Below are 25236 nucleotides of genomic sequence, written 5' to 3'. Positions count from 1 at the left end.
CAACAAATTGCGATGTTTAGAGAGAGAAAGAGAGAGAGAGAGAGAGAGAGAGAGAGAGAGATCAATTTACAGAGACAGACAAATAGTTACGTAGAGGTAGAGAAATGCAGATTTAGATATAGACAAGATAAGTAGAGAAACAGAGATACAGAAAGGGAAAGGAAGATAGATACAAAATATAGACATAGATAGGAGAGAAAATAGATTAGATAGAAAGATAGATAGGAAAAGAGAGAGAGAGAGAGAAAGAGAGTAGATAGATAGATAGAGATAGATATATAGATAGATAGAGAGAGAGAGATAAGATAGAGAAAGATGAGGAAAAGAAGGTAGACAGATAAAGATGGATAAACAAGAGACAGAGAGAGATTTAAAAACACAAGCAGAACACATAGATAGACAAGAGAAACAGCGGGAAGTAATAATAGAAATAAACTGAAAACTCTTAATGTACCTTATGGGAGAACAAGATAAATAATTTAAAAAGGAAAAAACAAATAAAATGAAGCGGCTATGACAACATTAACGACGATGACGACCCAAAAAACTGTGTGGCAGGGAATAATGGTGTGTTAAGGTGTGAGGAATGAAGAATAAAGTTGTTCCTTGTGAAAACAGCAGAAATCAAATTGTTTTTGTGTTGTTGTTGTTGCTTTAGGGGATGTTCCCCCGTAAAAAAGAATAAAAAAAAGCAATCCAAACTTGGCTGGTTTGCTTCCACCACACTATTTTGAGAGATGACGGACCAAACACTGAACGTTCACTTCAAAGATGTTATGTCGTCACAAAATTCAGGGGAAGATAATTCAGGCCGAACTATTTCACGGTCGCTCTCCACACAATTGTTTTAACTTGCTTCCAATAATATATATATAGAGAGAGAGAGATAGGTGTGCACACAGAGACAGATAGTCAGTCACACAGACACACATACATATTTATAGATACACACACACACACATAGATATTTATAGATACACACACACATACATATTTATAGATACACACACACATATTTATAGATACACACACACACATACATATTTATAGATACACACACACATACATATTTATAGATACACACACATAGATATTTATAGATTCACACACATACATATTTATAGATACACACATACATATTTATAGATACACACACACATACATATTTATAGATACACACACACACACATACATATTTATAGATACACACACACATACATATTTATAGATACACACACACATACATATTTATAGATACACACACACATATTTATAGATACACACACACACATACATATTTATAGATACACACACACATACATATTTATAGATACACACACATAGATATTTATAGATTCACACACATACATATTTATAGATACACACACACACACATACATATTTATAGATACACACACACATACATATTTATAGATTCACACACATACATATTTATAGATACACACACACACACATACATATTTATAGATACACACACATATACATATTTATAGATACACACACACATAGATATTTATAGATACACACACACATATTTATAGATACACACACACATACATATTTATAAATACACACAGCCATACATATTTATAGATACACACACACATACATATTTATAGATACACACACACACATACATATTTATAGATACACACACACATACATATTTATAGATACACACACACACATACATATTTATAAATACACACACACATACATATTTATAGATACACACACACATACATATTTATAGATACACACACACACATACATATTTATAGATACACACACACATACATATTTATAGATACACACACACACATACATATTTATAGATACACACACACATACATATTTATAGATACTCACACACACATACATATTTATAGATACACACACATACATATTTATAGATACACACACACACATACATATTTATAGATACACACACACATACATATTTATAGATACACACACACACATACATATTTATAGATACACACACACATACATATTTATAGATACACACACACATACATATTTATAAATACACACACACATACATATTTATAGATACACACACACATACATATTTATAGATACACACACACACATACATATTTATAGATACACACACACACATACATATTTATAGATACACACACACATACATATTTATAGATACACACACACACATACATATTTATAGATACACACACACATACATATTTATAGATACACACACACATACATATTTATAGATACTCACACACACATACATATTTATAGATACACACACACACATACATATTTATAGATACTCACACACACATACATATTTATAGATACACACATACACACACACACGTATATATACACACAAATATAATTAAGGGTAAAATATTAAAAAAAATTTTTTCAGTGGCCAACATATATTTGTATTCTTTTATTTTTATACTTCCTTTAGTCATTAGATTGTGGCCATGATGGGGCACTGTCTTTAAGAATTTTAGTTGACTGATTGAACAAAAGGACTTATCTTATCATTTTTTTTTTTTGCTGAATTTACAGGGGCATAAACAAACCAACACCAGTTGTCAAGTAGAGGTGGGGGTACAAACACAGAAACAGACAGACACATATGTATATATACATGCATAAAGATCATCATCATCATCATCATCATCGTTTAGCGTCCGCTTTCCATGCTAGCATGGGTTGGACGGTTCAACTGGGGTCTGTGAAGCTGGAAGGCTTCATCAGGCCCACATTGTAAAAATCAATTTCATACAGAAATAAAAGGAATCCCTTAAATAAAGTATGATTAAAACCTCGGAAACCTAGGGAATAATGCCCTAAATGGAAGAAGTATCTTCATCCAGAAAAATATTATATATATATATAAATATATGAAAGAATGGAGTTGAACGACGAATTAACAAAATTCCTTTATTTTCGACATATGTTTCGAAGGCTGCATATTCCTAATTGCAAAGGAATAAGGAGTATATTATGCCGCTTTCTCATCAGGAAAAGCAAGGAACTTATGTCAACATCAAGATGCACAAAAAACTTTTAGATAACTGCTCACACGGAGCCCATAGTGATGTGAATTTGCTACCCAGGTATCGGTTAACCGAATTATCCTTAACAAGATAATTCATTCAACTACTCAAATATATATGTATATAAATATATATATGTATGTATACATTATATATATATGTATGTGTGTGTATACATTGTACATACATACATACACATACTCACACATATTCTTTTCTTTTATTCTTTTACTTATTTCAGTCATTTGACTGCGGCCATGCTGGAGCACTACCTTCAAGGATTTTTTTTTAGTTGATGAAATCAAACCCCAGGACTTGCACTTTGTAAGCTTAGTTCTTATTTTATCGGTCTCTCTTTGCTGAACCACTAAGTTATGGGGACATAAACACACCGACATCAGTTGTCAAGTGATGCATCGACTGCACTTGAATGGTGCTTTTTACATGCCACTGGCATGGGAGCAAGTCAGGTGGCACTGGTAACGATCATGCTGAAGTGGTGCTTTTTATGTGCCACCGGCACGAGACCAGTCGGGCGGCACTGACACGACCATGACAATGACTTCACTTGCCTTAACAGGTCTTCGCAAGTGCAGTTTATTGCCCAAGGGTACTCTTAAATGGTCTGGTTATGCTGCACTGGCATAGGCCAAGGTTACGGTCTCACTTGGCTTGCTGGCTCTTCTCAAGCACAGTGTATCTCCAAAGTTTTTGGTCACTTGTCATCGCTTTGGTGAGGCCCAATATTCAAAGGTTGTGCTTCAACACCTCGTCCCAGGTCTTCCTGGGTCTAACTCTTCCACAGGTTCCCTCTACTGCTAGGGTGTGACACTTTCATACAGCTGTCCTCATCCATACACAATACATGACCATACCAGGGCAGCCATCTTTCTTGCACACCACATCTGATGCATCGTGTGTCCAACTTTTCTCTCAGGGCACTTACACTCTGTCGTGTATGTACACTACCATTACACATCCAGTGGAGCATACTAGCTTCATTTCTTGCAAGCTTACACATGTCCTCACCAGTCACAGCCAATGTTTCACTGCCATGTAGCATGGCTGTTTGCATACATGCGTCATACAGTCTACCTTTTACTCTGAACGAGAGGCCCTTTGTCACCAGCAGAGGTAGGAGCTCTCTGAACTTTGCCCAGGCTATTCTTATTCTAGCAGCTACACTCTCAGAGCAACCACCCCTGCTACTGACTTGGTCACCTAGATAATGGAAGCTGTCCACTACTTGTAGTTACCCCCTGGAATGTGACAGAAGCTGTTTTCTGCCCATTTTCAGTGTTTATTGACCCTGAGCATTTGCCACACACAAAACCTATCTTCTCAGTTAGCCTTCCTCTGATATTGCTGCACCTCTTAGGTTTCCATAGTTTACACTGTGTACATCTTATAGAGTTTCTACCTACGCCTTTTCTACAGATTGAGCAGGGCCATCTACCTGAATGGACTTGTGATTTGTTTGCCTTCCTACTTATTAAGACTTTGGTTTTTGCTAGATTGACTCTAAGGCTCTTCGATTCTAGACCTTGCGTCCACACCTGAAACTTCTCTAATATATATATAATATATATATATATATATATATATAATATATATATATATATATACGCGAGAAGAAGCAACAAGAATGGATAGGTTTTTAGTACGATCGTTTCATACAAGGACAGGTTTTATTAAAAGTTGCAAAGATTACAGCATATAAACGAGTCCCGTACTCATCAGCTAAAATACATGTAAGTTCCCTAGACATCCTAGTGTTTGAGGCTATACTCATGAAGTAATGTAGATAATTAAACAGATTTCTAAAGTTCATTAAAGTTCTTTAAAGATGATGTACAGTCTTATCACAGAATTTTAAAAAAGTTTTGATAGCATCACAGAGAAGGTGACCTAATCCATATGAATTTCCATAGATATGATGAGGGATTATATACTCACAGAAGACAAATTTATCCATTGTTAATTACAACGAGGTGGGTCTCAATTCCTGCTTATTAGCATTACAGAGAGGGTGAATTAATCCTTTGTATATATGCACAGATTCCAATGGTGTAGATGTAAATTTCCAGAGAAATGGAAATGAATTTCATATTCACAGGCGATAAATTTTACAATGGTTGAACACAATGAGGTAGGTATCAATCCTTGTTATATGATTAGGTGTTTGCCACATTAATCATATTACTGCTATTCACAAGAGGCTGTAGCTATTTAACTCTTAAAGGCTGAAGGGCTTACTAGATCGGCCAAGAATAGAGAAGGGATTCCCTTCTCTATTCTTGGCCGATCTAGTAAGCCCTTCAGCCTTTAAGAGTTAAATAGCTACAGCCTCTTGTGAATAGCAGTAATTTGATTAATGTGGCAAACACCTAATCATATAACAAGGATTGATACCTACCTCATTGTGTTCAACCATTGTAAAATTTATCGCCTGTGAATATGAAATTCATTTCCATTTCTCTGGAAATTTACATCTACACCATTGGAATCTGTGCATATATACAAAGGATTAATTCACCCTCTCTGTAATGCTAATAAGCAGGAATTGAGACCCACCTCGTTGTAATTAACAATGGATAAATTTGTCTTCTGTGAGTATATAATCCCTCATCATATCTATGGAAATTCATATGGATTAGGTCACCTTCTCTGTGATGCTATCAAAACTTTTTTAAATTCTGTGATAAGACTGTACATCATCTTTAAAGAACTTTAATGAACTTTAGAAATCTGTTTAATTATCTACATTACTTCATGAGTATAGCCTCAAACACTAGGATGTCTAGGGAACTTACATGTATTTTAGCTGATGAGTACGGGACTCGTTTATATGCTGTAATCTTTGCAACTTTTAATAAAACCTGTCCTTGTATGAAACGATCGTACTAAAAACCTATCCATTCTTGTTGCTTCTTTCTCGCTTATAATCACCCCACATTACTGTATTGTTAAATCAGTATAGTTTTTTTGGTGCATCTAAGTTAGGTACCATATTCAAGTAAATTTTTAAAATTAACTTGAATCTTTATTGCTCTTATATATATATATATATATACTCAAATTAATAATAACATATGCTGGATAATTGTCAGCTCATAACAGCTGTTTCTTATATATCTTTTTAATAGAAGAATGAGAACATTACCTCATTACAAAAAACCATAATCATCAGATGAAACATAATTTTCCAAACAAAAGAATATCTCAAGAATACAGCAGAGATGTGACTGAAGTCTGTGGAGGCCAACTATGAAATGGGAGAATGACCAACAAAGTTGGCTGTTGAGGTTAAGAATATAATTCTTGAAAGTGTGTAATACGATATCTAAAGTAAGTGACCCAGGTGAGATAGGAGTCTGCTAGACTGGTTCTTAGGTAGGCTGGAGTGGGGTGTAAGTGATATTTTATTATAGTAGGCTTAGAACAGTGGGAAGCAAGGAGAGGTCCTAATACAGCGTGCTCAAAAAGTCTATCTGCTGTGAATATTTTCATCCTGACTCTCCAAGATGTGTTTCAAAACGTGTAGATGAGTCAACTTATGTACTGAAAATGAAGGACGACACTTTCAACACCTCTTATAAAGTTTTGCAGACTGACAGATGTCAGTCCACTTTTTAATGGGGGTGAGATAACCAACAAGTACCCTGAGCTTTTCAGAAAAAGAAATCAAGCTATTTGCACGTTACAAATACAATCTATGTGCAAGTTGTTTGCAAGACACCCAATCTATCAGTGGAACAGTAAAAATATGCAAGACTTTTTCATAAGTTGAAAATGGGAATTAATTTTTATCTACATTCCAACAATAAAGATTTATATTTTTGTTAGAAACCATCTCCTTCCTTACTGGAAGACTCCAAATAATTAAAAATAGGAGAATATAGATACATACATGGACATAGAAGAGAATATATATATATATATGAGAATACACACATAGACATAGAAGAGAATATATATATATATATATACACATTCATTCATTCATGTACGTACATGCACATACATACATACGTACTGTCAGACAGATTATTGAAAAATTATTCGTTTGTAGATTTAATTCATTATAATTTGATGAATTAATTCTAGCAAAAGTTGGTATCCTGACAAGGTGGCTTTAACGCTATAATCAACCCCCCCCCTATTACTCATATAGCTTACTTTATTCCAAGGAAAATCAAACGGGAAGAGATATCTTGAGACAGAATATTGCCCTGGATATTTTTTTCTAGAATATCTAAGTCGAAGATTCTTTATTCTGAGCTCAATACCAGAACTGGGGGTAACTTTACATTACCTCGTGCAGAACCAAGTAAAATAGCAATTTCTTTTGAGTAGGTACAACATCTCTTGAGGTGAAATATGGTTGTGGCGTACAATACTTTTTACCAAAACATAGGCTAAGAAGGAGAATTAAAACAATTACACGCCCGCAACCTACTGTCACCAATGCAATGTGTCTCCCACGGAAATAATTTAACGACGGAATATGATCTGGTAGTTACACCGTTTCCGGTTATCACACGTGTTTTGTCAGTGTTAGTTTTGATTTCCCATCATGGGGCGAAAACTTAAAAAGAAACAAATTAAAGAAGAAGAAAAAGATTCGGTAAGTATAACAATTTATTTAAGATGGTTTCGGTATCAAACATTTACTTTTGACATGTCATTCTTAATGATAAATTGTTCAAACCTAAGAAAAACTTGTTCTGCCCTAACTTTGGTTGTTGTTTAGACAGGCAAGTCCTCATCCAACAAATCTACAAATAAAGGCGTTCCATACGTGACTCTACCGATTTTTCGCCAGACAGTGTATGTAGAGCCATATTATTTGATGTGTCTTTCCGGACGGCAGTATAAAATTTGAAAAAGAATTAACTGCTAATCCGTTTCAGCAACACCGTAATGATATTTTTTTTTTATTCGTAGTTTAAGCGAAGTTTGCAGACAATTTGAAACTGAATTACGTATGTTTATCAGTTGTTACTAAACATACGCGCGAACCAGTGAGCGTATACGTCGTGGTCGTTCGATTTCCTAGAAATCTTCTTAAGCACTCCGTCGGTTACGACGACGAGGGTTCCGGTTGATCCGAATCAACGGAACAGCCTGCTCGTGAAATTAACGTGTAAGTGGCTGAGCACTCCACAGACACGTGTACCCTTAACGTAGTTCTCGGGGATATTCAGCGTGACACAGAGAGTGACAAGGCCGGCCCTTTGAAATACAGGTACAACAGAAACAGGAAGAAAGAGTGAGAGAAAGTTGTGGTGAAAGAGTACAGCAGGGATCACCACCATCCCCTGCCGGAGCCTCGTGGAGCTTTAGGTGTTTTCGCTCAATAAACACTCACAACGCCCGGTCTGGGAATCGAAACCGCGATCCTATGACCGCGAGTCCGCTGCCCTAACCACTGGGCCATTGCGTCTCCACTTCCTAGAAATAACAGCCAAATGTGTCTCTTATCACAACTTAAAACTGTAGTGCGAAGTAAGAACACATTAAGTAAACAACAATTGTGCTGACCAATTTTTACTCCCAAAGCTTGAAATTGTCATATTGCAAGTATTGCAATATAACAATTGCGAGCTTCCATTTCAGATGCAAAATGCTTAGCCAAAGATAAACCTCTGTACTTGGCTTTTGTTTACATGGAGAAAGCTTCTGACAGGGTCCTCCAATCCCTTATCTGGTGGTCTATGCAAAAACTACGGATAGATGAGTGGTTGGTGAGAGCTGTATAAGCCATGTACAAGGATGCTGTCAGTAAGTGTAGGCTGGCAACGAAGAATTCAGGGTATAAGTAGGGGTTCACCAAGGATCAGGCCTCAGTCCTTTCTTGTTCATCATAGTCCTCCAGGTGATAACAGAGGAATTTAAAAGACAGGCTGCTTCCGGGAGCTCCTCTATGCTGATAACCTTGCTCTTATAGCTGAATCACTACCAGAGCTAGAGAAGTTTCAGGTGTGGAAGCAAGGTCTAGAATCAAAGGGCCTTAAAGTTAACTTAGCAAAAACCAAAGTCTTAGTAAGTAGGAAGGCAGACAAATCACAAATCCTTTCAGGTAGGTGGCCCTGCTTGATCTGTAGAAAAGGCATAGGTAGAAACTCCACAAGATGCACCCAGTGTAAACCATGGACACAAAAGAGATGCAGCAATCTCAGAGGAAGGTTTACAGGGAGGATAGTTTTTGTGTGGGGAAGGTATGCAAGTACAATAAACACCAAAAAATGTACAGAATAGATTCCATCACATGCCAGAGGGGAAAACTAGTAGTAGTCAATAGCTTCTGTTAGCTTGATGACCAAGTCAGTAGCAGGGGTGGATGCTCTGAGATCATAGCTGCTAGAATAAGAATAGGCCGGGCTAAGTTCAGGAGTGAAAGGTAGACTGTATGATGCCTGTGTGCGAACATGGACTGTGACTGCTGAGGACATGCATAGGCTTCTAAGAAATGAAGCTAGTATGCTCCACTGGATGTGTAATGTCAGAGTACATGCACAACTGTGTAAGTGTCCTGAGAGAAAAGTTGGACATAAGATGCATCAGATGAGGTGTGCAAGAGAGGCAACTGCACTACTATGGTCATGTGATGCATATAGATGAAGACAGCTGTTTGAAGTGTCGCACTCTAATGGTGGAGGGAACCTGTGGTAGAGGTAGACCCAGGAAGGTATGGGATAAAGTGGTGAAGCACAAACTTCGAATGTTGGGCCTCACAGTGGCAATGACAAGTGACCAAGACCTTTGGAGATATGCTGTGCTTAAAAAGATCCATCAAGCCAAGTGTGATCGGAGTTGTGGATGACGCCAGTGTCGTGTAACTGGCCCGTTAAAAGCACCTTTCAATCGTTGGGCAATATACTGTGCGGTGAAGACCTGTTGAACTGAGTGAAATCATAGTTGTGGCCGGTGCTGTCTGACTGGCACCCGCGCTGGTGGCATTTAAAAAGAACCATTTGAGTGTTGGACCTCATGGAGGCAGTGACAGGTGACCAAGACCCTTGGCGATGTACCATACTGGTGTCAGATCAATGGCACCCGTGCTGGTGGCATATAAAAAACACCCACCACATTCTCGGAGTGTTTGATGTTAGGAAGGGAACCCAGCCGTAGAAACCATGCCGAATCAGATTGGAACCTGGTGCAACCCCCTGACTTTCCAATTTTCAGTCAAACCGTCCAACCCACGCCAGTATGGAAATCGGACATTAAACGATGATGACGGATACACATTTTCCGGAATTTGTTGTTGTTTTCCTTTTCTCTGTTTTACTCTGGAATAGCAGCTACAATTCCCAAATAAAGTGTGGCTACTCTTGGGACTGTTTTTTAATTGAATAAATTGATGTCACTAATATGGAGAAATCTATGGTTATTTATAATAAAAGAGACTCCATTACATTTTTTTGAGAAGTCAAGAAATGTTTGTATAGTGAAAAAGAGCCTTTTTATGCAAGATTGGTGGGAGGTGGGGGCCTTTCTGTATTGAGTGTTCCATTATACCTCTCATAGTAGGGGGGGCCAGGGCAATTGCCCCCTTGCCCCACCTATAAATCTGGCTCTGGCTAAGTCCCCCTGGTCTTTTAGTGTAGTAGATTCTTCCTATGGTGGATCATGCTTAATACTTTTGATACCAACTTGCCTAAGACTGCTCCTGGTTCCATGACACAAACTCTTTGTTTTAAAGTTACCTAAATTAAGACTTTCCATTAAAATTCCATGTTAATCTATGCTTCAAACACCATTTCAATAATGGCAAAGTTTTTTAATTCTTCATTATTTTCAAAATTAATTGAATCAGAAGCAGTGTGTTTTGACAGAGATATAGTAACAAAGGGAGTTAAAGTAGACTAGCTTCTTATCCAGGAGAATCTCTCTTTCATCTTTTCTTTTTCTTTATTTTTTTTACCTCAGAAACCAGTAATCGATGTTGAAGACATGTATGATGGTGAAGAACTCACCATGGAGGAGGAAAGTTCTGAAGCACGGAAACTAATTCAGGAACAAAACCGCAAAAAGAAGAAATCTGGTGGTTTCCAAAGCATGGGTAAGTGAACTCTTTCAACAGTAGCCGTCTCAAGCTACTTCTCTTAAAATGCTCGAATTTTATTTCGAGTTTGGCACCGAAATCTCATCATTTGATAGTTATGTGGAAAGTTAGTGGCAAGGTGCAGGCTTGGCCATGTGGTTGGGAAGTTTACTTCCAAACCACACAGTTTTGGGTTCAGTCCCATTCCATTGCACCTTGGGCAAGTGTCTTCTGCTATAAACCCCAGGTCAGCTAAAACCTTGTTGGCTGGATTTGGTAGACAAACTGAAAGAAGCCCACTATTGAGGGCATGTGGCCTAGTCGTTAGAGAGTTGCAGTCATGATCGCGAGATCATGGTTTCAATTCCTAGGTGGTGTGTTGTGTCCTTAACCCCTTTGTTACTGTATTTATTTTGAGATGCTCTGTGTTTCTTCAGTTACTTTAAATATAACAAATACTTTAGTAAAATAACTTAGTTATCATTAAGCTAGTGTTAGGAACATAAATTGTGACTAAGGTTTGATGGAAGATTTTAATTCAAAACTTAATTTAATTAATGGCTGAATGTTATTTCCTTATTTTTCAGGTCTGTCCCAGCCTGTCTTCAAAGGGATCTTACACAAAGGATACAAAATCCCAACACCAATACAGAGGAAAGTAAGTTAGTTTATGGACCTCTCTCATGTGTTCTTGTATATATGCAACTTTTTCTATCTCACTTTCATTGATTTGACTTCTGTCTCTGTCCTTCTCACATTTTTGCACATTTATCTTTTTGCCTGTTCTCCCTTTATCCACCTTCTTGTACCTTGAGGGTAAGCCATCACCATCTCTACCATTCTCCTTTTTCTGCTGGGTACCCATGGGTCACTCCGAAAAGCTCTACCTGCGACGATTTCATCTCAATCGAAGGAGAGGGGCTTTCCCTGTCCGGGTTGCGGATCCGTGGAATAAGCTGCCAGACGAGATAGTGAAGATGCCGACGACCGCTCAGTTCAAAGTCTCTCTTGACCAGAAATGGCTTGAACTCTTTGCATGAACACCACCCTGTACATAACTCCATGTCCCCCTACATGGCCTTGATTTTTGAGCCAAAAAATTAACTTAACTTACCTGGTCCTGTCCCTTTATCATACTCTAACCTCTCATAAAGCCTTGCATAAAGCCACCTCCCTCAATACCCAACCCCTATTCTATCAGGGGTCTTGTTTTGCAAGTTATTTGGTGGCCCCTACGCAAAAAGTACCCAGTCCACTCTGTAAAGTGGTTGGCATTAGGAAGGGCATCCAGCTGTAGGAAGCGTATCAAAATAAACATTGACACCCGACACAATCTCCTCTGGCTTGTCAGCTCTTGCTGAATCACCTAATTCATTCCAGCATCGAATACGGACATTATGGGATGATGATACTGGCAATCTCTCTCTGTCTCACTCTCAGCTATCTCCCTTTATCTCTCTCTCTCTTCCTAACTCTACATATTCTCTTTTTATTTCTTTCATTCTCTGTCCCACAATTTCTCTTCCTTTCTCATACACACTCTCACTTTCTTACTTGTCTCTGTGTCTTTCATGCACATATACTCACGCACATACATACACACACACACACACACACACACACACACACGGACACATGCATACATGCACACACACATTCTCACTTTCCCCCCATTTAATACTATGTTCCTCTCATAGATTGGCATGTTGTCTACACTTCGTCATTTGTTTTTTTGTGAATTCCCCCTATATATACATATAATCATCCCTTGGCCTTATATCACCCATATTTTTACTTCTTTCCTGCTTTATGTTCTTCAGACCATTCCTCTTTTGCTTGCTGGTAAAGACATAGTAGCAATGGCCCGTACTGGAAGCGGCAAGACAGCAGCCTTTCTGATACCCATGTTTGAACAGTTGAAGGCACACTCGGCCAAGGCTGGTGCCCGAGCCCTTATCATGTCACCAACCAGGGAACTTGCTATGCAGACTTTGCGCTTTACAAAAGAGGTGAGTATTTTTACTGTTATTATTTGAAGTGTTTTTGATGGTGTTGTTGTTGTTGTTTAGCCCTTGTATTATCAAAAGCCATCCAGTGGCGACCAACCTGTTATATTGTACATGAAGAACTCAATTGTCTAACGTAGTTGTTCTCAACCATTTCTGTCTAATGAACCCTTTGATTCCTGTTTGATTTTGCTGGACCCCCTTATTAAAAAAATACATAGGTGTAGGAGTGGCTGTGTGGTAAGTAGCTTGCTTATGAACCACATGGTTCTGGGTTCATCCCCACTGCGTGGTACCTTGGACAAGTGTCTTCTAATATAGCCTCGGGCCGACCAAAGCCTTGTGATTGGATTTGGTAGACGGAAATTGAAAGAAGCCTGTTGTATATATGTGTGTGTTTGTGTGTGTGTCCCCAACATTGCTTGACAACCGATGCTGGTGTGTTTATGTCCCCGTAACTTAGCGGTTCGGCAAAAGAGACCGATAGAAAAAGTACTAGGTTTACAAAGAATAAGTCCTGGAGTCGATTTGCTCGACTAAAGGCGGTGCTCAAGCATGGCCACAGTCACATGACTGAAACAAGTAAAAGAGTTAAAGACTATTATATTTTATATAATTTAATACTATTAGGAATTGTAGGTGGCAAATTACTTAGAAGCATTTCGCCTGTCTTTATGTTCTGAGTTCAAATTCCACCGAGATCCACTTTGCCTGTCATCCTTTTGGAGTCAATAAAATAAGTACCAGTTGAGTACTGGGGTCGATGTAATTGATATACCCCTTGTGCCAAAATTTGAAATCAATATTATTAGGAATCGTATAAAAAAAATTGTTAAAATATTTTGTGTATTGTATAAGTATAACCAGTTCATTACACATGAACTTTAACTACAAAATCTTATCTGGAGCCCCAAGAGTCCCCTGATTGAGAACCATTGGTCTAATGGGACCTTCTCTTTTTTTTGTCAAGAGAAAGGATGTGATTTGAGGGAAATTAGCTGCTATCTTTAACAGGTTGTGTGACCATATGGAGACTCATTAGCTGTTGGTAGCAGTAGAAATGAAGTTGTAGAGAGGTGATTGTGTTGTATCTGTAGGTGTATAGTCCCTGGTCAACTCTGATCCATTTTAGCCGTGACTATGCTGTCTTTTTTGCAGATGTATAGATCTATGCTGTCCATTTTGTTGCCTAAACAGTAGACTGTAATTTGAGGCAGATCTGGCTGCTATATCTAGCAGGTGATCACATAGTATCTCCCTTGTTGGTGATAATAGGGGTAACACTAATGTTGTGTTAGAGTTGCTGTTGGTAAGAGACAAAAGATTGTGAAAGAACATTCCTTGGAGATTCTTTAATTTCTAAATTGTCAAAGATCATTTTTTTTCTGTTTTCTAGCTGGGCAAACACATTGGTTTGAGCGCTGCAGTCATTCTTGGTGGTGATCGGTAAGTTTAGTTCTTTTATCTTTTACTTGTTTCAGTCATTGGACTGTGGCCATGCTGGGCCACCATGCAGGAGGATTTAGCTGAACAGATCAACCCCCACCCCTCGGTACTTTTTTTTTGAAGGTTGATACTTATCCTAGTGGTCTCTTTCGCCAAAAATGCTAAGTTACAGACCACAAACAAATCAAGACCAGTTGTGAAACAATTGTAAGGGGACATATATACTGGTACTAGCACTGCACTGGTTACGACGATGAGGGTTCCAGTTGGATCCGATTAACAAAATAGCCTGCTCATGAAATTAACATGCAAGTGGTTGAGCACTCCACAGACACACATACCCTTAATGTAGTTCTTGGGGAGATTCAGTATGATACAGAATGTGACGAGGCTGGCCCTTTGAAATACAGCAGGTACAACTCATTTTTGCCAGCTGAGTGGGCTGGAGCAATGTGAAATAGTGTGTCTTGCTCAAGGACATAACACTGCTGGGTATTGAATTCATGATCTTATGATTGTGATCTGAATATCCTACTCACTGACACATTATATATATATATATATATATAGGGAGAGTTTACGAAAAAAACAACAGGCAAAGACAGGTGGTGTACAAAACAAACAGGTATAATGCTCAGGAATGGATATAAAAATTCCTAATATATAAATATAAAAATACATATAAATAGATAAATATCGATATATAAAATACAGTGAATTTTAAATTTACAATGGTATAATAAAAATTTGATATGATAAAACATTAAAAGGATGTACTAAAATACCATGAAAATATTACAAAAATTTAAAAATCCCTCTGCAGGCCGTTTCAGAGACATGCCAAAAAATATGATATATTTCATATTTTCAAAACTGACACTCCCCTCATCAGGATGTTTTAATACAGTACAGAAAATACAATTATACAATTACATACCAGCCACTAAAAGAAAATTTCGACATTGCGAGTATTAACATTAGCAATCTCAAAATAAAGCAGTATATTTTATATATATATATATATAAAATTAATTAAGGGTAGAAATTGATATTTATCAATTAAGACCAGTGGTCTAGCATATTAAAAAAAGAATCCGAAGATTAAAATATTTATATATACCAATTAAGGACTGAACACGAAAAGTGGACAGTCAACATGCTAGATATAGACGTCAAATCGCCATTCTCCACAAAAGATTATGTTCTCCCCATGCTGAGTTTGATCTGAGAACATAATCTTTTGTGGAGAATGGCGATTTGACGTCTATATCTAGCATGTTGACTGTCCACTTTTCGTGTTCAGTCCTTAATTGGTATATATATATGTATATATAGAGAGAGAGAGAACATAAAAAGTAAGGCAGTATGGAAGATGAATATATTTATTTACTTTGATATCTGTAGGATGACAGCTGTTTCACAGCCTTCCTCATGTAATAATAATTTCAATGTATAATAAATTATTTTACATGTCTGTACTAATATGCATGCTACACATTGCACAGTACTATTGTCCATTTACAAATCAATGCTGATATAGAAGGCTAGCTCTTCAGATCAACAGAATATCTTGGTTATATCAATTTTCAACTCTGCTATATACATACAAAATCATCTTCATGTATAGAAAGACCAATACATTCTTCTAGCACCATTGACCAGGCACAGTCTACCCAATATACTTCCATTTAGTTCCTCTTTACTTTGGTCAACCAGATATTCTGGTCGTAGAATAGGTTCTGTGCTGCTGTAGAATTGAACCTGAAACCATATAATTTCAAAAGGAATTTTTTAACAGCAAAACCATGCCTACTTTTAATTTAACTAAACTGAAAACAAGACTTCAGTGGTGTCCTTAAGATCCTCTGGCTAACAGGAGTAACTATTTCCAATGTATTTCTCCTGATTTAAATGTGTTTTAGGATCTTATCATATCCTCTAAGACATATCTTAATAAAACTATTTGTATCACATTTTTTAACTGCAAAGCCTTTTAATTTAATTTAACTAAACTGAAAACTAGATTTCAATGGTGCTCTTAAGATCCTCTTCCAATTTATTTCTTCTGATTTAAGCATGTCTTAGGATCTTATCATATCCTCTAAGACATATCTTAATAAAACTTTTTATATCAAATATTCTAACTGCAAAGCCTTTTAATTTAATTTAACTAAACTGAAAACTAGACTTCAATGGTGCTCTTAAGATCCTCTTCCAATTTATTTCCTCTGATTTAAGCATGTCTTAGGATCTTATCATATCGTCTAAAACATATCTTAATGAAAATTTTTATATCCTGATTGTGTTCCTCCATCTTAAAACTTTTAATTGTTCTAATTCTTTACAGGATGGAAGATCAGTTTTCTGCCATGCATTCATTACCCGACATGTAAGTAAACCTGCATGCATTGTTGCTATCTTTGCACCTCTAAACTGCCCCCCCCCCTACATTAGCAACGTTTGATCTTCTGCACTGCAACTCATTGTAGGGCTCCTTGGTTGTGTGAACTTTTTGTAAATTGCAAACAATTTTGTTTTACCCTCTTGTGTAGAGTTTGCCTTTAGTTCTGTCTACCTCTATTGTCTGACCAGAAGAGAATTAATGCATTCGAGCTTTGGTGTTGGAGGAGACTTTTGCGGATTCCATGGACAGTGAGGCTCACCAATGGAGAAGTTCTTAAGCAGATAAGGCCGAAAATGTCACTAGAAGCTGGGATCACCAAGTGTAGATTGGCATATTTCGGTCATATTATGCAGAGAGAATCCCTGGAGAAGGACATCATGCTCGGAATGGTCAGTGGCAAGAGAGGAAGAGGCCTCCCAAGAACCCGCTGGCTTGACACCCTCAGGAGTGATGCCAGAATGGACATGGCCAGTCTGAAGGGAGCGGCCCAGGATAGAACTGACTGGAGGACACTGATCCAACGAGTGACTGAGAGTCGACTTCGACTGAGTGGTTAGAGAGAGAGAGAGAGACCTCTATTGTCTAAATTCTGTTAGCTTCACCCAGGTCTGAGTACCCTGAGTGTGTGTGTGTGTGTTCTGCTATCTACAGGTGTTAAGTTCCTCTCCCCCACCAAAAAAAGAAAGAAATTCTGTAAAATAAATGGATAATTTTGTGTCATTATATCGATGTCAAATTTTCTACCTTCAAAGAATCATTGCAACTCCTGGCCGATTCCTCCACGTAGTCATGGAAATGAAGCTGAAGCTGTCATCCCTACAATATGTTGTCTTTGATGAAGCCGACAGGTGAGTAAATAACTTCCGCTGGCAGGTTAATAGGTTCTAATTTTTATTATGCACACCTGTAATACATACAATGTTATTTTATTTTATTTTTCAGGCAAGGCTGTGTGGTTGAAAGCTTGCTTTCTAACCATGTGGTTTTGTGTTCAACCCAACTGTATAATATAAACACACACAAATGTATATGTGTGTGTATATATATATATTGCCAGCCTCGCCTGGCCTCCATGCCAGTGGCACGTAAAAGGCACCATCCGTCCGTGGCCGTTTGCCAGCTCCGACCGGCACCTGTGTGGGTGGCACGTAAAAAGCACCCACTACACTCACAGAGTGGTTGGCCTTAGGAAGGGCATCCAGCTGTAGAAACACTGCCAGATCAGACTGGGCCTGATGCAGCCTTCTGGCTTCACAGACCCCAGTTGAACCGTCCAACCCATGCTAGCATGGAAAGCGGACGCTAAATGATGATGATGATGATGATATATATATATATATATATATACACACACACACACACATCACTGTATCAACCAAACTACTGGAGATTGTTATATGCTGTTAGTTACATGCGAGGATGTAGCACATGCAAAGTATTAATTAATGAGACGCTCAGAGAAGGAAAGACAGAATGGCTGTTTTACGTTTTGAGCATAGCTCTTATTCGGGAACAGTGGAGATAGGAAAGTTCAAAAGGAAAGGAAGAAGGAGGAAAAAAATTGCCAGTAGTCCATGTGTAGTTACATTTTTGAAATGACCAGAAGTAAATGGACGAAGAGGAAGTGCTTTCTGGGACAGAAGAGTGTGAAGGATGGTTGGTATATGTGAGTGTGTGTGTGTGTGTGTGTGTGTGTGTGTGTGTGTGGTATCTGTGAGTATGTGTGTGTATGGTTGCGTAGTCCTATTATTACTCTCTCCGTCTCTTCCCCTCTTTCTCTCTCACCCCTCTTTATTTCTCTGTTTATCTATCTATGATACTTTCTGGCATACAAGTTGAATTTTTGAGGCCAAAATTTACAGCTGCATAATGGACAGTTGACTTATGCTAAGATGACTTTGGAAGACCAAAAATTCCATGTGAAATGCAGCAGGATTTGGAAAGATAATGATGGTGTTTGAATGATTACATTATATACTGCATTGGCTTGAAAATATATGTATCTGTCTATATGTGTGTATGATATATAGGATGCCATGATAGATCGTTAGCTCCTACATGCATTTTTTTCTCTCCTTGTTTTTTTCTGTGTCCCTTTCTGTCGAAGAGCGTAGGCTCGAAACGTAAAAGACTTTTTCTATTCCTGAGCGCTACATTAATACATTTGTTTGTTTGTACTCCACCTGCCTTCGTCTTTTGTTTATTTTCGTAAACTTTCCCCTTATGATATACACACACACACACACACACACACACACAAAATGCACATGTGTTTGTCTTATTTTGACATCATGTGATGGTTGTAAAACGTTTTGTTTCCTTCTTGAAAAAAGAAGTGTGTGTTATTTATATCTACAAATAAATATGCTAATATAATTAAAAACGTAAGAAAAAAAATGATTTTCTTCTGTTTTTTTTTTTCCTTCTTATTTCTTTAGGCTGTTTGAAATGGGATTCAAAGAACAGTTAGATGAGATTCTTCGACGTCTCCCAGAATCTAGACAAACCCTCTTATTCTCAGCCACACTGCCAAAGCAAATGGTCGAATTTGCTAAGGCCGGTCTAAATAACCCAACTCTAGTGCGATTAGATGTTGACAATAAACTGAGTGACCAGCTGAAGGTAATATAGTCCTATTACTCTCTTTGTTTCTTTCTTCCCCTCTTGCTCTCTCACCTCCCTTTATTTCTCTATCTATCTACGATATTTCTTGGTATACAAGTCGAAGTTTTGAGACCAAAATTTACAGCTGGATAATGGACAGTTGACTTATGCTAAGATGACTTTGGAAGACCAAAAATTCCACGTGGAATGCAGCAGGATTTGGAAAGAAAATGAGGGTGTGAAATAAAAGTCATTGCTTTTCATACAAAGAATGGACTTTAATCGATTAGATATTTTCCATTTTGTTCGATGACCTTTTGCCATCTTTCTGGCAACTTCATGATTCCACGCTCATAGAACTTCTGGTCCTTATAGACAAAAACTGAAGCAAGTACAATTTCAGGTCACCATCATTATTTAGTTTGTCCAACACTGTACCCGCACGCACACACACACACACACACAGAGCAAGTATGTGCCTTATCATCTTGACACCATGTGATGGTTGTAAACACGTGTCCTCATCTTTCATGCAAAACATGTCTAGCCATGAGGAAATATTACCTTGCTTGGAAAGGGTTAGTGACAAGAAGGGCCTCTGGCTGTAGAAAATTTGCCTCAGTGAATTCCCTCTGAACTATGCAAGCATGGAGAAGTCATCATCATCGTTTAACATCCGTTCTCCATGCTAGCATGGGTTGGACGGTTCGACCAGGGATCTGGGAAGCCAGGAGGCTGCACCAGGCTCCAGTCTGATCTGGCAGTGTTTCTACAGCTGGATGCCCTTCCTAACGCCTACCACTCTGAGTGTAGTGGGTGCTTTTTACGTGCCAGGTGAGGCTGGCAACAGCCATGATCGGATTGGTGCATTTTACGTGCCACCGGCACGGAAGCCAGTCAAGGCGGCGCTGGCATCGGCCACGATTCGGATGGTGCTTTTTACGTGCCACCGGCACAGGGATCACAACTGCAGTTTCCATTGATTTTGATGTTGGTGTACTTGACTCAATGGATCTAATCAATATTTCTATTTTTATCTCTCTTCTCTCCCTCTCTCTCTCTCTTTCTTTCTTTCTTTCATGTCTTTCACCTTTTCGGTTGTGATTAAAATTTATTAATTTCCTATTTTCAAACCAGACTGCTTACTTCTATTGCCGTTCTGTTGAAAAACCGTCTTTGCTGTTGTATCTTTTGAAATCGGTTGTGAAACCTTTTGAACAAACCGTTGTGTTTGCTGCCACCAAACACCATGTGGAACTACTGTCAATGGTAAGCCTTCAAGTATTCATCTTCTCAGCTTTATACTCTTCTGCTCCTTCATCCAAACCCTGTCTGCATACATATATTTTCCTAAAGTACCACCAATAGAGTACAGGTTAACAAGTTCACTCTATTACCACATGCCTCTGCTTCTTTCAATATATTAATCAACTAATTAATTAATTAATATTGTTGTTTAACCTTTTAACATTCAGATTACTCTGTCAAATGTAATACTTATTTACTTAGATTGTCTTAGATTAAACATTTATTATCTTGTAGCTTTGAGGTTCCAATGCTGTGATGGCTTATTTTTAGAATGACATTGTAGGATAGGTATGAGGGGTCAAATCTGGTTGGTTGAACATAAAACAGGTAGAATATCTTAATATATAGCCAGCTTAAATATTAAGGGGTTAACGTCATCATTGACGTTTAGCATCTGTTTTCCATGGATTGGATGGCTTGACAGGAACTGGTAAGACCAGGGGCTGCACCAAGCTCCATCGTCTGTTTTGACTTGGTTTCTACAGCTGGAAGCCCTTCCTAATGCCAACCACTGCACAGAGTGTTCTGAATGCTTTTTACATGGCACCAACACCAGTGCTCTTTACATGAGACCAGCAACCACAACAATGCTTTTTATGTGGCTCATTGATGAATTAGTAATTTTTTATTGTTTTTACTGCCTTCAAGGCAGTCCCTCTGCATGGTCGAGTCAAGTGGTTGATTATCCCTCACTACACCCACACACACACACACACACACACACACACACACACACTGGGCTCACTCTTCATGAAACCGGTGACGTTTGTTTTCTGTTGTCTGCATAACCCTGTCATTATAGTTTGATAAACTAGTTAGTGGTTCCATGGGGGTGTTCTTGCTTGGAAGTGGGTGGAAGTTAGCATGAGGCAGGGCAAGAAGTTGTAGAAAATTTTACTTCAGCATACTCTCATTTTGACCCATGCAAACATAAAAAGGAAGGGGGGGCATTAAAATGGTGATGAAGGTGGTGTTGGTGATGTTATAGTTTGAAAACCTTTCTGTGTGTCTTTGATATTTTACAGCTTTTGAACTCAGCCGACATCAAGAATACATTCGTCTACAGTTCTCTTGATGCTTCTGCTCGTAAAATCAACATTGCCAAATTCCAGCACAAACGAGTCAACGTCTTAATAGTTACTGATTTGGCAGCAAGAGGCATCGATGTCCCTCTCTTGGACAACGTCATTAATTACAACTTCCCGGGCAAGCCAAAACTTTTCATACACAGAGTGGGTATGTCATGTTTGTTGTTATTGTTGGTGCTGTTGTTATTTAGCCCCAGGTCAGTCTGATATAGCAGTCAGACCTATGATCAAAGGCTAACTAGCTGCAATCATTTCATCTTCTTGTATACCTATTTCTTTACTGCCCACAAGGGGCTAAACACAGAGAAGACAAACAAGGACAGACAAAGAGATTAAGTCGATTAGATCGAACCCAGTGCGTGACTGGTACTTAATTTAGCGACCCCGAAAGGATGAAAGGCAAAGTCAACCTCGGCGGAATTTGAACCCAGAACGTAAAGACAGACGAAATACCACTAAGCATTTCGCCCTGTGTGCTAACGATTCTGCCAGTTCACCGCCTTTTCATCTTCTTGTATACCAGGAACTTTGTTTCTGATGTGTCCATCGTTTTTCTTTTTATTTTTTTTAAGATGGTACAGTTTGATTTGAGAGAGATTTGACTGCTCTTTCTAGCAGTTGAGTAGTCACATAGAGACTTGCATGTATGTCGTTAACATTGATGTTAGCACTTTAATTAGAGTGTGAGTGAAGTTTTTGGCTGTGATCACTTTACACAATTTTAGTTTCTAGTATATTATGTGAAGTAACATCTATTATTATCATCATCATTTTATGCAGGGATTGGTGTGTGGTTCAGAAATTCATTTCCCAACCACATGGTTTCAGGTTCAATCCCAGTGTGGCGCATTGAGCAATTGTCATTTATTATCATCCCAGGCTGTTCAAAGCCTTGTGATTTGGAAGAGAGAAACTGAAAGAAGCCCATCATATATATATGTGTATATGTAGCTAAGAGTGCGTTCATATATAAAGCACCTGTGCAGTGCCACATAAAAGCATTCAGCACACTCTGTAAAGTGGTTGGTGTTAGGAAGGGTATCCAACTGTAGAAACCATCCCAAATCAATCTGGAGCCTGATGCAGCTTCCGAGCTCTGGTCAAACCATGCCAACATGGAAATCAGGCGTTCACTGATGATGATGATGAAGGTGATGATGTAATATACATGCATACATATGTGTGTATTTGTGTTTATATACTCTTTTACTTGTTTCAGTCATTTGACTGCGGCCATGCTGGAGCACCGCCTTTAATCGAGCAACTCGACCCCAGGACTTATTCTTTTGTAAGCCCAGTACTTATTCTATCGGTCTCTTTTGCCGAACCGCCAAGTAACGGGGACGCAAACACACCAGCATCGGTTGTCAAGCAATGCTAGGAGGACAAACACAGACACACACATGCATATACACATATATACACATATACGACGGTCTTCTTTCAGTTTCCGTCTACCAAATCCACTCACAAGGCTTTGGAGTCTGGTGCAGCCATCTGGTTCGTCAGACCTCAGTCAAATCGTCCAACCCATGCTAGCATGGAAAGCGGACACTAAACAATGATGATGATGTAGAAGACACTTGCCCAAGGTGCCATGCAGTGGGACTGAACCTGGAACCACGTGGTTGGTAAACAAGCTACTTATCACACAGCCACTCCTACGCCTATGTGTGTATTTATGTTTATATATGTATGTATGTTTGTATTTATGTTTGTGTCTCCTTGTCTTGATATTGTGTGATTATTGTAAATGAATGTCATTGATTCCCAATATTCTGCTGAAACGTGCCTGGTCAGGAGGATATATTTATTACTGGTGAGGGTTGGGAAGAGGCAAGGCACCAAGTCAGAAAATCTATCTTAATAAGCTGCATCTGACCCATGCAAGCATCAAAAAGTAGATGCTAAAATCATCATCATCATCATTGTTTAGTGTCCGCTTTCCATGCTAGCATGGGTTGGACGATTTGACCGAGGTCTGGCGAACCAGATGGCTGCACCAGACTCCAATCTGATCTCGCAGAGTTTCTACAGCTGGATGCCCTTCCTAACGCCAACCACTCCAAGAGTGTAGTGGGTACTTTTACGTGCCATTGGCGCGAGGGCCAGTCAGGCGGTACTGGCAACAGCCACGCTCAAATGGTGCTTTTCATGTGCCACCTGCACAGGAGCCAGTCCAGTGGCACTGACAACCACCTTGCTCAAATGTTTTTTCACGTGCCACCAGCACAAGTGCCAGTAAGGCGACGCAGGTAACGATCACGCTCGAATGGTGTTTTTTACGTGCCACTGGCATGGAAGCCATGCTCGTATGGTACTCTTAGCACTCCACTAGCACGGATGCCAGTCAAAGGCACAAAATCGTAATGATCTTTTGGACATCAACTGATGAAGAATAAGCTATGAATTTTCTGTTATGTTTTTGTAAAATATTCTGTTAGTTGTGTTTACGTTAATTTTTTGAAATATATATATATATATATATATGTGTGTGTGTCCATAGATATATGCATTGTGCTATATATAGATAAAGATATGTGTATATACATTTCCAATGAAATGTCAATTTACTCATTTGTTGTATTGACTTTGTTTTTCCATTTTCGCAAAGGTCGAGTCGCACGTGCTGGTAGAAGTGGCACTGCCTATTCTATTGTGTGTTCCGAAGAAATCCCTTACCTTATAGATCTCCATATATTTCTTGGTCGACCGTTTCAGTATGTTCCAGTTGAGGGAAAGAAGAAAGCAGAGGAGACATCAGGTGATTTGAATTGTTTTACATATTTAGGCATGATTATGCACATGTATATTCTTTTGTTCTTTTCCTTGTTTCGGCCGTTTGACTGTGGCCACGCTGGAGCACTGCATTAAAGGGTTTTAGTTGAAGAAGTCGACCCCAGGACTTATTCCTTGTAAGCCTAGTACTTATTCTATGGGTCTCTTTTGCCAAACTGCTAAGTTTTGGAGATATAAACACACCAGTATCAGTTGTCAAGTGATGGTGTAGGGACAAAGACACACACAAATATATATATATATATATATATATATATATATATATATATAGATACACACATACATACATACAGGGCTTTTTTCAGTTTCCATCTACCAAATCCACTTACAAGGGTTTGGTTGGCCTGAGGTTTTAGTAGAAGACATTTGCCCAAGGTGCCACGCAGTGGGACTGAACCTGGAACCATGTGGTTGTGAAGCAAGTTTCTTACCACACAGCCACACC

The 25236-nt window shown here is 38.4% G+C and overlaps 2 protein-coding genes across 2 annotated transcripts in view; one reads left to right on the top strand and one right to left on the bottom strand.

Moving 5' to 3' along the window:
* Positions 1-800, bottom strand: part of LOC115223445 (mRNA-capping enzyme) — a 42975-nt gene extending 42175 nt beyond the window's left edge. The window contains exon 1 of the mRNA XM_029794001.2: positions 455-800. The gene's annotated coding sequence lies outside the window, so the exon portion shown is untranslated. The remainder of the gene's footprint in view (positions 1-454) is intronic.
* A 6789-nt stretch (positions 801-7589) lies between these two features.
* The window catches only part of LOC115223397 (ATP-dependent RNA helicase DDX54), a 31334-nt gene continuing 13687 nt past the window's right edge, over positions 7590-25236 (top strand). Inside the window, exons 1-11 of the mRNA XM_029793910.2 lie at positions 7590-7713; positions 11022-11154; positions 11724-11794; positions 12957-13145; positions 14539-14588; positions 16936-16977; positions 17745-17840; positions 19431-19614; positions 20734-20865; positions 21930-22140; positions 24607-24756. Of these exons, the coding sequence (XP_029649770.2) occupies positions 7663-7713; positions 11022-11154; positions 11724-11794; positions 12957-13145; positions 14539-14588; positions 16936-16977; positions 17745-17840; positions 19431-19614; positions 20734-20865; positions 21930-22140; positions 24607-24756 (1309 nt within the window). The 5' untranslated portion in view covers positions 7590-7662. The remainder of the gene's footprint in view (positions 7714-11021; positions 11155-11723; positions 11795-12956; positions 13146-14538; positions 14589-16935; positions 16978-17744; positions 17841-19430; positions 19615-20733; positions 20866-21929; positions 22141-24606; positions 24757-25236) is intronic.

Source organism: Octopus sinensis, linkage group LG23 (genome assembly GCF_006345805.1).
Source record: "Octopus sinensis linkage group LG23, ASM634580v1, whole genome shotgun sequence".
In the NCBI taxonomy this organism is placed as follows: domain Eukaryota; kingdom Metazoa; phylum Mollusca; class Cephalopoda; order Octopoda; family Octopodidae; genus Octopus; species Octopus sinensis.
This window is presented reverse-complemented; position numbering and strand designations above follow the sequence as displayed.